Source organism: Hydra vulgaris, chromosome 02 (genome assembly GCF_038396675.1).
Source record: "Hydra vulgaris chromosome 02, alternate assembly HydraT2T_AEP".
NCBI lineage: Eukaryota > Metazoa > Cnidaria > Hydrozoa > Anthoathecata > Hydridae > Hydra > Hydra vulgaris.
The window spans coordinates 34,570,704-34,585,230 of NC_088921.1; the positions used below are offsets into that span (position 1 = coordinate 34,570,704).

At 26.0% G+C, this 14,527-nt stretch overlaps 2 protein-coding genes across 2 annotated transcripts in view; both read right to left on the minus strand.

Moving 5' to 3' along the window:
* Positions 1–7,287, minus strand: part of LOC100209468 (helicase-like transcription factor) — a 46,832-nt gene extending 39,545 nt beyond the window's left edge. Inside the window, exons 1-2 of the mRNA XM_065790689.1 lie at positions 6,973–7,287; positions 237–377 (exon numbers count right to left, since the gene is read on the minus strand). Of these exons, the coding sequence (XP_065646761.1) occupies positions 237–377; positions 6,973–7,250 (419 nt within the window). The 5' untranslated portion in view covers positions 7,251–7,287. The remainder of the gene's footprint in view (positions 1–236; positions 378–6,972) is intronic.
* A 1,001-nt stretch (positions 7,288–8,288) lies between these two features.
* LOC100205929 (DNA repair protein RAD50) overlaps positions 8,289–14,527 on the minus strand; it is a 46,765-nt gene continuing 40,526 nt past the window's right edge. Inside the window, exons 30-33 of the mRNA XM_065790690.1 lie at positions 11,178–11,240; positions 9,006–9,139; positions 8,685–8,810; positions 8,289–8,602 (exon numbers count right to left, since the gene is read on the minus strand). Coding sequence (XP_065646762.1) covers positions 8,557–8,602; positions 8,685–8,810; positions 9,006–9,139; positions 11,178–11,240 — 369 coding nt within the window. The 3' untranslated portion in view covers positions 8,289–8,556. The remainder of the gene's footprint in view (positions 8,603–8,684; positions 8,811–9,005; positions 9,140–11,177; positions 11,241–14,527) is intronic.

Consider the following 14,527-nt stretch of genomic DNA (forward strand, 5'->3'; position numbering starts at 1 on the left):
ATCTTATTATTATTATTATTATTATCATTATTTATTTATTTAAAAATAAATTAAGTAACATTAAGTGTTAAATGCGAAATCAAAACTTCTTCTTAACTTTCCCTAATTTCTGTTTTAATCTGTTTTATTCCTGATTTTATCTATTTTGTGAATAAAATCTCTTGCTGTACTTAATCTCTTGTGTAAATAAAAATATTTAAAAAAAAAGAAGAGTATAATCTAAATTAAAAAATAACCTTTCATTGACTCCTCCATTAAGTCTATAGCCATTAGCTTCCATTAAAGCAAAACATTTATCCATGTTTTCCCCAGGAACGCCATATAAAGATATATCACATTGCATTGAAAATTTATTATTCCTTCCAAATGGAACAACACTTTAAAAGAATAAAATATGATATTTAGCCATATACCGGTATGTGTGTATATATACATCTCTTTATCTACTACTACTACATATACAACTTAGCATATAAAGTGAATATACATATATATATTTACATATGTATACATATACATATAATGAAATAGGTAGCTGTGAGGGTTTCAGTACATACAAAGGCCAAATATTCAGTACATACATACACTAAATAGGGAGAACATGCAATGGAGTGCTGCTAGATTGACTAATGGTTTGGGTTGGGGCAGGAACCTTTTTTTTTTCAATATTTATGCATTTTTTCTGAAAAAAACTGTGTATTATTAGATAAACTCAAAAATGTTACCATATAGTGAATTAAATACACATTAGTAAGCGCATTCATGCGTGTGTGTGTGTGTGTGTGTGTGTGTGTGTGTGTGTGTGTGTGCGCGTGCATATATATGTATATGTATGTATATATATATATATATATATATATATATATATATATATATATATATATATATATATATTTATATATTTATACAGTTATGAGTGTATATACACACACACATAAATTTACAATAAAGCATATAGATATGCCTTTGAAGACTTTTTTTGACGACTTAAATCCATCCATTTTTGCAAAAAGAAGAAAAAAACAAAAAATAGAGCAAAAAAATGCTGCCTAAACCCAAACTTTTGGTTGATGTAACAGTGGTGGCTTGTCTAATGGGACTATATGGCCTGGCCCCACCTACAATTGATTAATGATAATTATTGAGTCAATTTTTTACTAGCCCTATTTAATATGCATACAGTGTCTGCATAATAATTTACTATGCATACACAGAACTTATTGAGCTTTCAAACGAAAAAAAAGAAGCATCACACCGCCTACTTAAACTGGCCCTGAGCATTAGTATCTAATAGAATTGTATCGCTAAGTAAGAACCTTTAATTTCAAAAGATGCTATCCTCCAGCATTTTAAATTCTGGATGGTAAAAAGAATTTACTGTTTGAAAAACTTAGAAAACAACAACAACAATATGTTGAGTTAATAAGGTACATTAAAATTAAAATAGTAATAGGAAACTTTATAATTTTGAAGTATAATATATATATTTTTTAAAATAAATTTGTAAACAAATATTTGTTGCTATGATTTTAATATTGGTTTCCTAAAATCTTTAGTTAGCTAATATTAAAGTCTTTTGGTAGGTAATATTAGATAAATATTATCGTGCATTTTAACAATACGCCATTACTGAATAATTTCTTATTAATACAAGCTGAGACTATATATCTTCTTTAGTAAGAAGATATATAGATAGAGCTCTCAGCTGTTATTAATTAGGCAGGGGCTATTCTAGAAAAAAAAAGGGCGGCGGTACCCGGTCCCATAAAAATTTAGCAGAAATATTGCCGAATATAGGCATTTTTTCGCGAAAAAAACAATATTTGTAATTTAAAAAAAAAAAGAAAAAAAAAAAGAACTTCAAATTTTAATTTGGGCGGCACCCAAATACGGTTGATGCTGTCGAAAACAGTCTAGAATAGTCCCTGTTTAGAATATAAATTATTCAATAATGGAAACATAACATATTGAAAAGCATCATATATATTATAAACAAATAAAATTTTTTAGAAACTATGAAAATGGAGTTCAGGGCGCGATAAATCCTTTTTTTTTAAATAAACATTGAAGCTCGTTTCTTTATTTATTGACGAATGTCTAATTTAAGAGGTATGTCAATTAACAGGGCTGACAACGCAGGGGTGTGTGCCCCCTCACTTTTTTTCTTAAGGCCTTTTTCATGGGTGTGTTTTTTTAAAAAAGAAGTTCTAGAAGAATTTTTTTTAAGAAATAGATGGTTGCGCACCTCCACTTTGAAACCCCTGCCGTCAGCTATGAATAAGCCAGTTTTATTTTCAATTCTTTCAATTTTTATTTTTTTAAATTTAAATAGTTTTTTATTAAATTATAAGGGAGTTTTATTTTCAAATAACTTTTATTCTAATTAATAAGATATGTAATAATTAGATATATCAAAGATGTTTGTTGAATTTTATGATTTTTTTATTAATTCAAAACAATTTTTCACGCATTTGCTAAGTGCGCACAAATTAATGAGAACTAATATACAATATGACTGTAAATCGATATCCATTAATACAAAATAGTGAATTTTTCTCCATTTAGTTTGTTAAATTTATTTACTTATAAAAAAACTTGAAGAAATTTAAATAAAAGGGAACTAAAAATAAAATAAAAGTTATTTTGACATTTCTTTTTTAAAACATTTAAAAATAATAATATAATAATTGGTATTTATGAATAATAATAGTTTATCAAATCAAGTTATTATTAAATACTTAGTATGATATTATTATATTAATATTATGTATCTAATAATAAAATATCACATTATTGGTGTTGTTGGCGCACAGTAAAAAATAAAAACTATAATTAACATAATAGTTCTATATTTTCTCTTAAATTATATATATTTCTGCAAATCTTAAAAAAATTTTTTTTAACTTTAAAAAAGCAAACATTACTTTAATTCAAAGATAATAAGAAATTTTAAAAAATCACGATTTTGAAGAAAGCAATGTTTTAGCATGGTTTTATTAAAAGTAATTGCAAATGCATTCATTTTAACTAAAATTGCTTTTGTAAACGCATTTTGTAAACGCATGTAAAAACCATGCTAAAACATAATTACTTTTTTCAGTTGCGTACTTAATTATTAAACTTAAAAGTAACACTATTGAAGAAAGTATTAGCATGGTTTTTTTTAAAGTCATTGAAAATATGTTTTAAATTTTAGTAACTTATTATTTTTTTATAATAAATATGTTCTTTTTATAATAAATAAAAAAACTATCAATCACATAATTAGTTGGAAAAAAAATTACTGAAGTTATGCGTTCTTTTTTTAAAAATTTTAAGTGAACACCAACATTTGCTAAGTAAAAGTAAGGAAACGTGACTCTCATTTTTCTGTCTTTTTTTAAACAAACGTTTGCACATTCATTATATTGTTGCGTCCTGGAGTTGTTTCTTAAACAATTTTGATCAACTAGATTTCAATTGGCTAATAATTTTATGCAATAGTTATAAACAAGGCTCCAGGATATTTAAAGAAAACAATAGTTGTGAAAATTTATTTATGAATATTTGGGATAAGTTTCAATCTTTAGTTAAAATTAGCAAATTTGTCAAGCGCTTTTTTTAGTTTATGAAATATATTTTTTAGGTATATATTTTTTATTTTTTTAAATCTTTATAACTTTATTTTCTTTTTTACAGGTGTTTCTTAATGGTTGAGAAATTTTAGCAGTGATCTTTATTCGCCTATTGATTGAACAAGTTCAGCAAAAGCATTTTGTGTGGAAACAGAATGCTTAAAAATGTCTACCAAAATAATTTAAAATATTTACTTAAATAATTAGGTGTCAATATAAATCAATAAAACACTAATTAAAGTCTTTTGCAAAGCATCTTCGAACTGTGCAGATGCTAACATTCACACTAAAAAGCTGAGTAAAAATTTGTGGGCCTGAAATCTGTATATCCTTCAAAGATAAACGCCATATCATGCTATCAATTTTAGGAGTGGTGATTCTTGGTCTTTCACAGGATTTTCATGGATTGAAGCTATCTGTTGACTTGATGCGTTAAAAGATATCATAAACAGTTGTTATAGACATCTCAAAATATGCAATAACCATTCATTATAACTTATCATCTTCCATTTAAAGATGTATTTGTGCACATTTAACAAACAATGTTGTTGCCATACTCTAGGAGAACAAGGATTGAAATACACAGGATTTTATTGTATATAGAGTATATAAGGTATTTTTCTATTGGTTGATAATTAGCAATCACTTACCCAATGCATTTGTTGTTGTAGTGTATTGCCAGCACCCATATTTTGCATTATTAAGTAACTATCTACAATAATTATAAAGCTAAGATCTTTTCTGCTTTAACTGTATACACACACACAAACACTTTATATACTGAATACATATTTTTAAAACTAATCCAGACACTATTAAAAAAAAAACTCATTTTCATCTATTTGTGTGTAGATAGAGCCTACCTAAATCTACCTCTAATTGATGTATGCAACGAAGTCTTTTCCTATCTCACTATGACACCTATGACCTGCAATCTGCGATATAAATCAATAAGATGTAAATTAAGCACTATAGGAATGTATTGTATCAGAAATTTTTGTGTTATTCATAAGACTACATTTCTTTCATTCGCAATTCCTAATGCACCCAGTTTTGCAGTTACAGCTTACAAGAATGTAACAAATTTATTGAGCTAGAAGTTGAAGGTTTGATGTAAGTAAGAGATTTGATCCTATCATTTTTCAACCCCATTCTTTGCTCCTGAAATTGTTGGAGCTAATACAGCTAAATAAAAGGTCTTGTGAACTGGTTTTAATGCTTCTCTGTAAAGATACTCATAATAACGAAATTTATCAAGCAAAGTTGACTTGGTTTTTGATTCATATAATTCTAGGAAAAATTGTTGTCTGGCATGAGCAATTTCATCATGTTTGGCTTCTGGTATGTTAAATATATCAATGACTTTGCATAAAGCCACATTGAGGTGCAACAACTGCTCTATTACAGTGAATTATATCCTCTTCCACTATACCATTGGAAAGAGAGATCAGTATATGTCAGGTTTCCCAAAATGGTTTATGGTCTTTTATCCATTCATTAAACATATTGGGATTGCATCAATTTTGCAATTCAATGTGTTGCTGTGACGATTTAAAAGTGACAACACAAATACAAATGATATTCTGTTCAGAATCTAGAAATGTAAATTGCTGGTCTTAACTAAAGTAGTTTCTTCAATTACTTTAATTAACTCCTGCAATACAACAACTGCCATCGCTAATTGAGTCAAAAAGTGTGCTCGAAATGCCTGTTTATAGACATGACTACTCCGCATAAATAGTTCCCCAAATCTCATCCAATCCGCTTCTAGACATAATTTGGCCAACAGCTCTCATAAAGACCATTAATAAATGGAAAATCGAACAACAACGGAAGATAGATCACCATCGATACCAGAATTCGCTCCTAATTTGCATGCTTTGGCAAATAGAGGTTGATTGAAAGTAACAAAAAATGTAAGTTGATTTGCTTTCTTGCATTATTTTTTAGCCATCAGGAATGAAGTATATTGTACTTAAATCTTAATTGTTAATTAATGGCATTAGTGAGACATAAGATAATTAATACAGATGACTTTCAGCCATGGATAGTGCCATATAGTCGTTCTAACCAGGTCTACAAGTGACTCTGAGCCACGCACCACACATCCACAAAAAGTTAAGTTACAATTATCCATCAAAGAACAACATAGTTTGTGAAACCACAATTATCACCCTCTACAATTAGATTTTAAAGACATGTACTCTTTGGCTTGTTGTAAGTAGCAATTTTATCTTTCTAACAGATGCAATCTCTTTTGAAGTAGGCAGAATCTTCGGCCTATTAACATGTATACACAAAGTGATTGCATGCGCAAGAGTAATATATTGGATTCCACCTATAGTATGAAAAGTATTGTGACCATATAATGTACATTTGTTAAAATCAACATTATCAAACTAGATAAATGCATCTGATTCTATCTTATTGTCAACACTAGATAATGTTACAACAGATACAATGGAAATTGTTTGCCTCTTTTCATACGTCTTCTTACTTTCGCCTTTTAAGTTAGCAGAATTTCCCCAGAATAGACAATTTAATTTGAAATGAAACCTACTTAACGATGAGCACAGTCTTGCAACATTCTCTAATGAAGCAGTTGCCTCCAAATTAGAAATGGTTATGCGTTGAATGCTCTTAGCATTTGTATAGTACTTGCGGTATTGAACATAACATGGGTTGACTTATATTCTCTTATTTTCTCAAAGTTGCAAAGATATTATAGCATTAAAAAGCAGTCAATTTTAATTTTAAAATTTGTTTGATCGCCATCTTAGATTTTGTAGCCATCTTGTTTAGCTCAAAAATAAAAAATGAATTCCTTGAACTCAAAAATATGATATTAGTTATATAGATGACTTATCTACAAGCTGTCAAATTACAAATATCATTTTGGAATTCAGACAAAGCTCCAGTCCGAATTTAACCAATTTTATCCATTATTAATGATGAGTGCATGGTAAACATTTCCAGCATTTATGGATGACATGACATTTTTTGTTAATTTTACTAAGCTATATATATATATATATATATATATATATATATATATATATATATATATATATATATATATATATATATATATATATATAAAATAGGGTATATGAATCAAGAATTGCTTATTTTTATAGCATAAAGCCTTTTTAGAAAAGAAGAAAAAAAAATTTATTTTTATGTGACTTTTTGTAAATATTTCTAATCAGCTAAGTAAAAAAATATATATATCAATATTATTTAATTGTATTAAATCATAAAGATTAAGTTAGCACAATTATAACATCGTTGTCATAATTATAATGAATTATTATAATTACAAATTAAAATATTGAAATTATAATTTTAAAACAATAACCCTTCAACTTTAGCATATTTTTTATCCATCACAATTGCAAGCACAGCTGCTTGTTCTTTCTTAATATGTCCAACTTGTTGTCCAGAAACATTGTCAACTCGTATTGCATTTTTATCATATTGATTAAGGGGTTCTCGATAGAGAGAGACCATTTCTTTGTTGTTTACTCTTCCATTATAATACCTAATGCCAACAATATCAGCAGTAAAGTGACCATACAAAATTTCTGCATTTTCTTCATCCTCTGAATCACTTAGAACAAGTTGACTTGAAATCATTTTTTATATTTTAAAAGCTATGTAATCGAAATTTTCTAAATAATGGTATATAATTATATATAACATCATAGAGTATAAATAATTATTCAGAATAAAAATAAAAATAAAATTTTCCAGATTTCCAAATAAAAAATATACAACATATAAATAAAAATTTACATAAAACAAATACAACAAACATATTGCATTGGAAATAAATTAGTTTATTGTTAAATAAAACAGCATAGTTACAATACATCATTGAATAAAATAGAATAATTATGACACACCATTGAACAAAAATAGAACAATTATGACACACCATTAAATAAAACAACATAACTATGACACATCAAAATAGTTTAAAAATGCAGCAAATCAATAAAATAGCTTATTTTTAATAAATCATTGAATTTAATAATCATTGTCATTGTCATAAGTCATCAGTACAAATAATGTCATTTTTTTTTTAGTGAACTCACCTTGCTTAGGGTAAGTTGCGATTCAATGATATAACATATCTATAATAAATCATTGAATTTAATAATCAATGATCATTGTCATAAGTCATCAGTACATAAATTTTTTTTACTGAGCTCACCTTGCTAATGGTAAGGGATAACTCCAGTCATTTTATCAAAATTTTTATTAAGACAACAAAATAACTCTAAAAAAAAAAGCTTGAAAAACAAGATCAAGGTGCATAGAAACAGTTTAGGATGGTGCTAAAAGGAGCATCACAACGGCAAACTCAGCAGTTTACAAATATAATTACAAAAATAGCTAGTATCTATTATTAATAACATCATCAAACATAATTAGTTGGGCCAGTCATCATTGTATAGCCATATGAACCCTCTTCATCATGTATTAATCTTGATTTCTAAACCAGGATGTCAAACTTAATTTATATAATTGTTTTAACTTTAGAATTTTAATAATAATTACTACTTATGGATAAACTAGACGAAGCACTCAATATATATCTTTTAACAATAAGGTTAATTTGATCATAGAGTTTCAATATTCAAAAACAAGGCTACATATTCAATAACAAGATTTAAAAAAAAAATACTTTATTAGCCTATACATTTTAATATACAATTACGAGACTTCAATTGCAAAAAATATTCTATATGTACTTTTTAAAAACATTTACATTAACGTAACCGTTTACTCAATCTGTGAATTTTGAGGTATTTTAAATGCTAAATTTATTTGTCACTTGTATATATATGAAATCTGTGAATCTTTCAGAAGATTATAAGATAACTATTCTCTTGTCTCTATAAGCAACCTGTATATTCTTGAGTAGAATTTAAGACAATTATTCTCTTGTCTCCATAAGCAATCTGTGAATTTTTGAGTAGCCGCTAAAATAATAATGTTAGCATAATATATATAAATAAACAAAAAAGAAAAAAAAAATGAAACTGTGAAGAAAAAAATAAATACTTTTCTTTGTAGACTCTAAAATAATGATCAACGTAATCTGATCTTCCAAGTTCTTGGACAAACCTCTCATCATGAGTTATTACAAGCAGTTGAAAATTTTTTTGTGATTGTCGCAATTCTATAATACTATAAAAAATGTTGCAAAATAAACAATAAATATATTATAAACAAAAAACACTATATAAAGAGAACCCTCAGAAATATATATATATATATATATATATATATATATATATATATATATATATATATATATATATATATATATATATATATATAAAGTAACATTAAATAATAAACCAAATCAAATAATTTTTTTACTCTTTTAGTGAGTTAGCAAGACTTTCAATATTAGCTTCATCTAAGTTTGTTGTGGGTTCATCTAATGCCAGAATACCACAATTCAAGCAAAAAGTCTCTGCCAATGCTAACCGTATAATGAGTGATGCTAAAACCTTTATCAAATTCATTTTAAATTATTACATTAAATGTAAACATTAAAACAATAACAGTGTTTGTCATATATATCATGTTGATTATTATAAATAGCATATGGATTTTGTAAAAATATGATTTTAGAGAAAAGTGGAAAGCTTAAGTAATGATAAATTGACTAGTATATCTGTTCTAACAAATTTTAAGGAAAATAGATTAAAATAAAACATTAATAACTAATTATCCTAATATTTTATGTCCCTAGATCTAAATCATTTAATCTAATTAATAATAATAATAAATGGTAATTAATAATAATAAAATAAATGTAAATAAAAGTTTTCAAAAAAAAAAACACTTTGAATTTTTAAAAACTCAACAGAAAAACTCAAGAAGACTATTAAGTCTTAATTGAAACATTGAAAACTTAATTGATAATTATTTCATAAAATTTGATAAAAAATAAAAAAGGAATAATAAGTAATTGAAAAAAATACTTATATATTATATTATGCAATTATATAACAATAACATGTGTAAAGAAATAAATATATAAATATAAATATATAAAAGTATATATATATATATATAATATATATATATATATATATATATATATATATATATATATATATATATATATATATATATATTAAGTAATTGAAATAATAAGTAATCCTTCCTTTCCAATCGTAGCATAAAAGTTGTCCTCGATGGACAACGCTCTTCTTCTTATTCTGTAACTTCAGGGGTCCCTCAAGGTTCTATCCTTGGCCCTATACTCTTTTTAATTTACATTAACGATCTTCCAGATATTCTCACATCTAAGGTGGCATTGTTTGCTGATGATACTACCATTTATTCTTGTCGTGATAAGAAACCAACACCCACTGATTGCTTGGAGGGGGCATTTGAGCTTGAAAAGGATCTCACTTCTGCTACAGCATGGGGCTTACAGTGGCTGGTGAACTTTAATTCAGATAAAACTCAATTTTTTTCAGCCAATCGTTATCGCAATAATTTAGATCTTCCTATATTTATGAACGGTGATGTACTCGATGAGTCACCTACTCTTCATCTTTTAGGATTAACTCTTACTTCCAATCTTTCTTGGAAAACATATATCAAATCAGTTGCAAAATTAGCATCTGCTAAGGTTGCATCTCTTCATCGAGCTCGTCACTTTCTTACTTCGGATTCTATTCTCTATCTCTATAAATCTCAAATCCGGCCTTGTATGGAATATTGTTGCCATATCTGGGGCGGATCTTCTAATGATGCCCTTTCTCTTTAGACAAGGTGCAAAAACGCATTGTAAACATAGTTGGACCTACTCTTGCAGCCAACCTCCAACCATTATCACATTGTCGTAATGTTGCTTCTCTTTCTCTTTTCTACAAATACTATAATGGGCACTGCTCTAAAGAGCTAGCGTCTCTTGTGCCATCTACTATAATTCATTCTCGTGTTACTCATCATTCAATTAAGTGTCATCCTTTTTCTGTGACTGTTCCTAAGTGCTCCAAAAATGCTTATTCGTCTAGTTTTTTTCCTCGAACATCAGCTCTTTGGAATTCGCTTCCTTCATCTTGCTTTCCTGATTCATATAATTTGCAATCTTTTAAGTCGTCCGTCAATCATTATCTTGCTCTACAATCTTCATCTTTTCTCTTTCAGTAACTTCCAACTTTAATTAGTGGCTGCTTGCAGCTTTGTTGGAAGCGAAGATGTTTAAAAAAAAAAAAAAAAAAAAAAAAAAAAAAGTAATTATTATAGATAGAATAATATTATAGTAATTATTATAGATAGAATAATAAGTAAGTGAAAATAATACTTATATATTATATTATGCAATTATATAACAATAACATGTGTAAATAAATAAATAAATATATATATACATATATATATATATATATATATATATACACACGCACACACACAAAGTTTAATTACAGAATTAAAAAAATATTATATGATAAATAAGTGTTAACTGAAAGTATCTGTGTATGTTCTGTGTATGTCTATACAAACATTATAAATTGTTAGATCTCAGACCTTTTGTCCAGCACTGCATCTGCTCCTCATGTCAAGATAAACTCCACCTTTTAGCATGACTACCTTCAATAAAAACAAAAAAGAAAATTATAACTAAAAAATTTTGTAAAAATTTATTTGATTTTTTTTACAAGTAGTAGTAATGCAGTGAGCATATCAGGCCTTGTTACGAGATTTCGCTGCGTAACGAAAACGCGTAACGCATTTCAAAGTAACTCAACTCAGTAAATATATTTTGTATTGTAAGAAGTTGTATTCACTAGCATCTTTTCAAGTACCGCATTGTAATTAAAGTTATTTTATTAACGCATTAAAAATAATACAAACAGTTTTTTCTCACTTTTACGAAAGTTACAAATAAAAGCTAAGTTCCTATTTGAAACATCATTTTTATTGCGTTTTTCAAATATGAACTAAATTGTATTTTTGAAAAAAATATTTTTTTCATAAAACGTAACATAATATTTGTTTATTTTTTTATAATTTTACAGTTAGTTTTTGGTTATTTTATTAACTGTTATTTTGTGAACTCTTTTTAATAATGTTTTTAAACAAAGAGTTTTTTTTAATTATTTATCAGTTACCGATAACATATTCGTGATCATAATTTATTTTCATAAATTAATTGAACGTCATTAAAATTTTACGTTATTGAATTAACAATAAACAAAATATCTTATTAATAAAATATTTACATCAAAATATTGTGCATTTTTTAAACTATTATGACAAAAAATAATTTTTACATTAAAAAGGAATTTATATATTTAGTTCCTTAAGATAAAACTTAAAACACTTTATTTTTTAACTAATTTTTTAAAACAACAAAAAAATTATTAAACAAACTGTTTCTTCAACAAAAAATCTATTAGTTTACAATTGCGGTTAAATGCTTTTACTTACGACTTTATTTCTGAATAAACATCACGTAAACGATATCAAAAGATAATTTAAATATTCTAAAAGATAAAAGTTTTTGCGTAACGCAAAACTGCTGAAAGTGTAGGCAAATCGCCTTTTCGCAGGCAAAATGCGAGCTGCATAACGCTTCTTAACAAGGCCTGGCATATATATGTGTATATATATATATATATATATATATATATATATATATATATATATATATATATATATATATAAATATATATATATGTATATATATATATATATATATATATATATATATATATATATACACACACACATATACATATATATACGCATCATGGCGATACTTACTACAGGCCTTCCCGTCGCAAATCCATATTTTTGACTGGGGGTGGACAAAGTTAAGGAAAATATAAAAAATGGCTAAAAAAGTTAGCAAACTAATCCATTATTTTTAGTTAGTTTACTAATTTTAAAAGTACTGTATTAATGCACAAAATGCCTATTGCAGTTGATTAGTTGATTGCAGTTGATTGATTAAATATAATCAAATTTAAATAAAACATATTGAAAAAAAGAATAAAATACAATTTTTTTCAGAATAATGAGTTGTAATTATTTAAAATCTAAATCACAAAAGAATGAACAAACTTTAAAATAATGCAAAGGAAAAAAAGAAAAAAACATCTAAATATACACAATAATGTTGTAAAAAATTGTACATAATAATTTTTCAATATTATACAGATAACTTGAAAACATTTAATGTTCCTTATCAGACTTTGATGAAAAAAGCAAACAATTTTAAAGAAATATGTTTGATAATATAGAACAATGTTTCTTTAACATATTAAAGTTATAAGTATCAGATATCATCATAAAAGTATTATAAAATTACTTTCTGCACATATTATTTTTCTCAATTTTAAAAATAACGAAACAAAAAAATACCCATTGCACACAGCAACCGAGAGGTATAGAAATATTCCACATTTTGTTAACCATGGTTTTCCTTCAACTCTCTCAAATAAATTAAAAAAAGCTTGATCCACCATAAGTATACAATTTCTATGATTCCTCTAAACTAAGAAACTTTCATTGTCATAGATGTAATTTTTGTCAATGTTTTTACACTTGGCAGTTTAAAACCTTTTCGTAACTGAAAACTTTAAAATCTTTTTGTAACTAATTGTATAAGCGAGACATTGAAAAATAGCAATAGGATCTGATTATAGTTCTACATTATAAACTTTTTTACCTACTTTTGATGCACTCATAGATGTTATAAGATTTTGTAATATCAACTTTTAATGATCAATTTCAATGTTGTTCAGAAAGCAAATTGTTTCTTTAATTCTTGATTAGCGATCAAGATACGTAATATGATTTTTTGATAGTGAAGAAATAAAACAATAAACACCAGCATGAAAATTTTCAAATTTAAAATTGCTAGAGATATGAACAGTAAACATAGGTATACAGTTAACATAAAAGAAATTTATTGAATGTTTAAAACATTACTTATAACAAAAGTTGCTACAGGACAAATTTATGATTTTTAATATCTTCACATAAAAAAATGAATGTAAACAAATCTTTTTTCAAATGTTGTGACAACTCATCACACTTTTCAGTTCTGATAGAAGACAACACTTCAGTTGTGAACCTTGGTTTTAAAGGTTAAGTTGGTACCACACTAGGCGGAATGTTTGGAAAAATTGAAGGAGGTTCAACTGGTCTTTGAGGTTCAACTGGTCTTAAATAATTTTTAAAAAATTTTCTGGAAAATGTCTTTCACAGACAACATTATATGGTTTATTTGGAAAATTACTTCTTGGAATTGAATTTATCCAACAACTATCCAAGACTAAAAACTTGCACTTTATTTTTAGCATCATAATTTCCTCTGCATACAGGAACACAGCACTTTTTAACCATTTGTTGTAAAAATCAACTACTCACAAATCAAACTTTTAAAAAACTGAACTAAAATATCTTTCTACAAGATTGTCTGCCCCCAGTCAAAAATACAGATTCACGACGGGAAGGCCTGTAGTAAGTATCGCCATGATATATATATATATATATATATATATATATATATATATATATATATATATATATATATTTAATGTATATATATATATGTATATATATATATATATATGTATGTATGTATGTATGTATGTATGTATGTATATATATATATATATATATATATATATATATATATATATATATATATATATATATATATGTATGTTTATATATATATATATATACATATATATATATACATATATATATATATATATATATATATATATATATATATATATATATATATATATATATATATATATATATATACATACACATATATATATACATACACAAATATATATAGACATATATGGGCATTTCCAAAAAATCATGAACGGAAACTGGTATATATTTTGTCT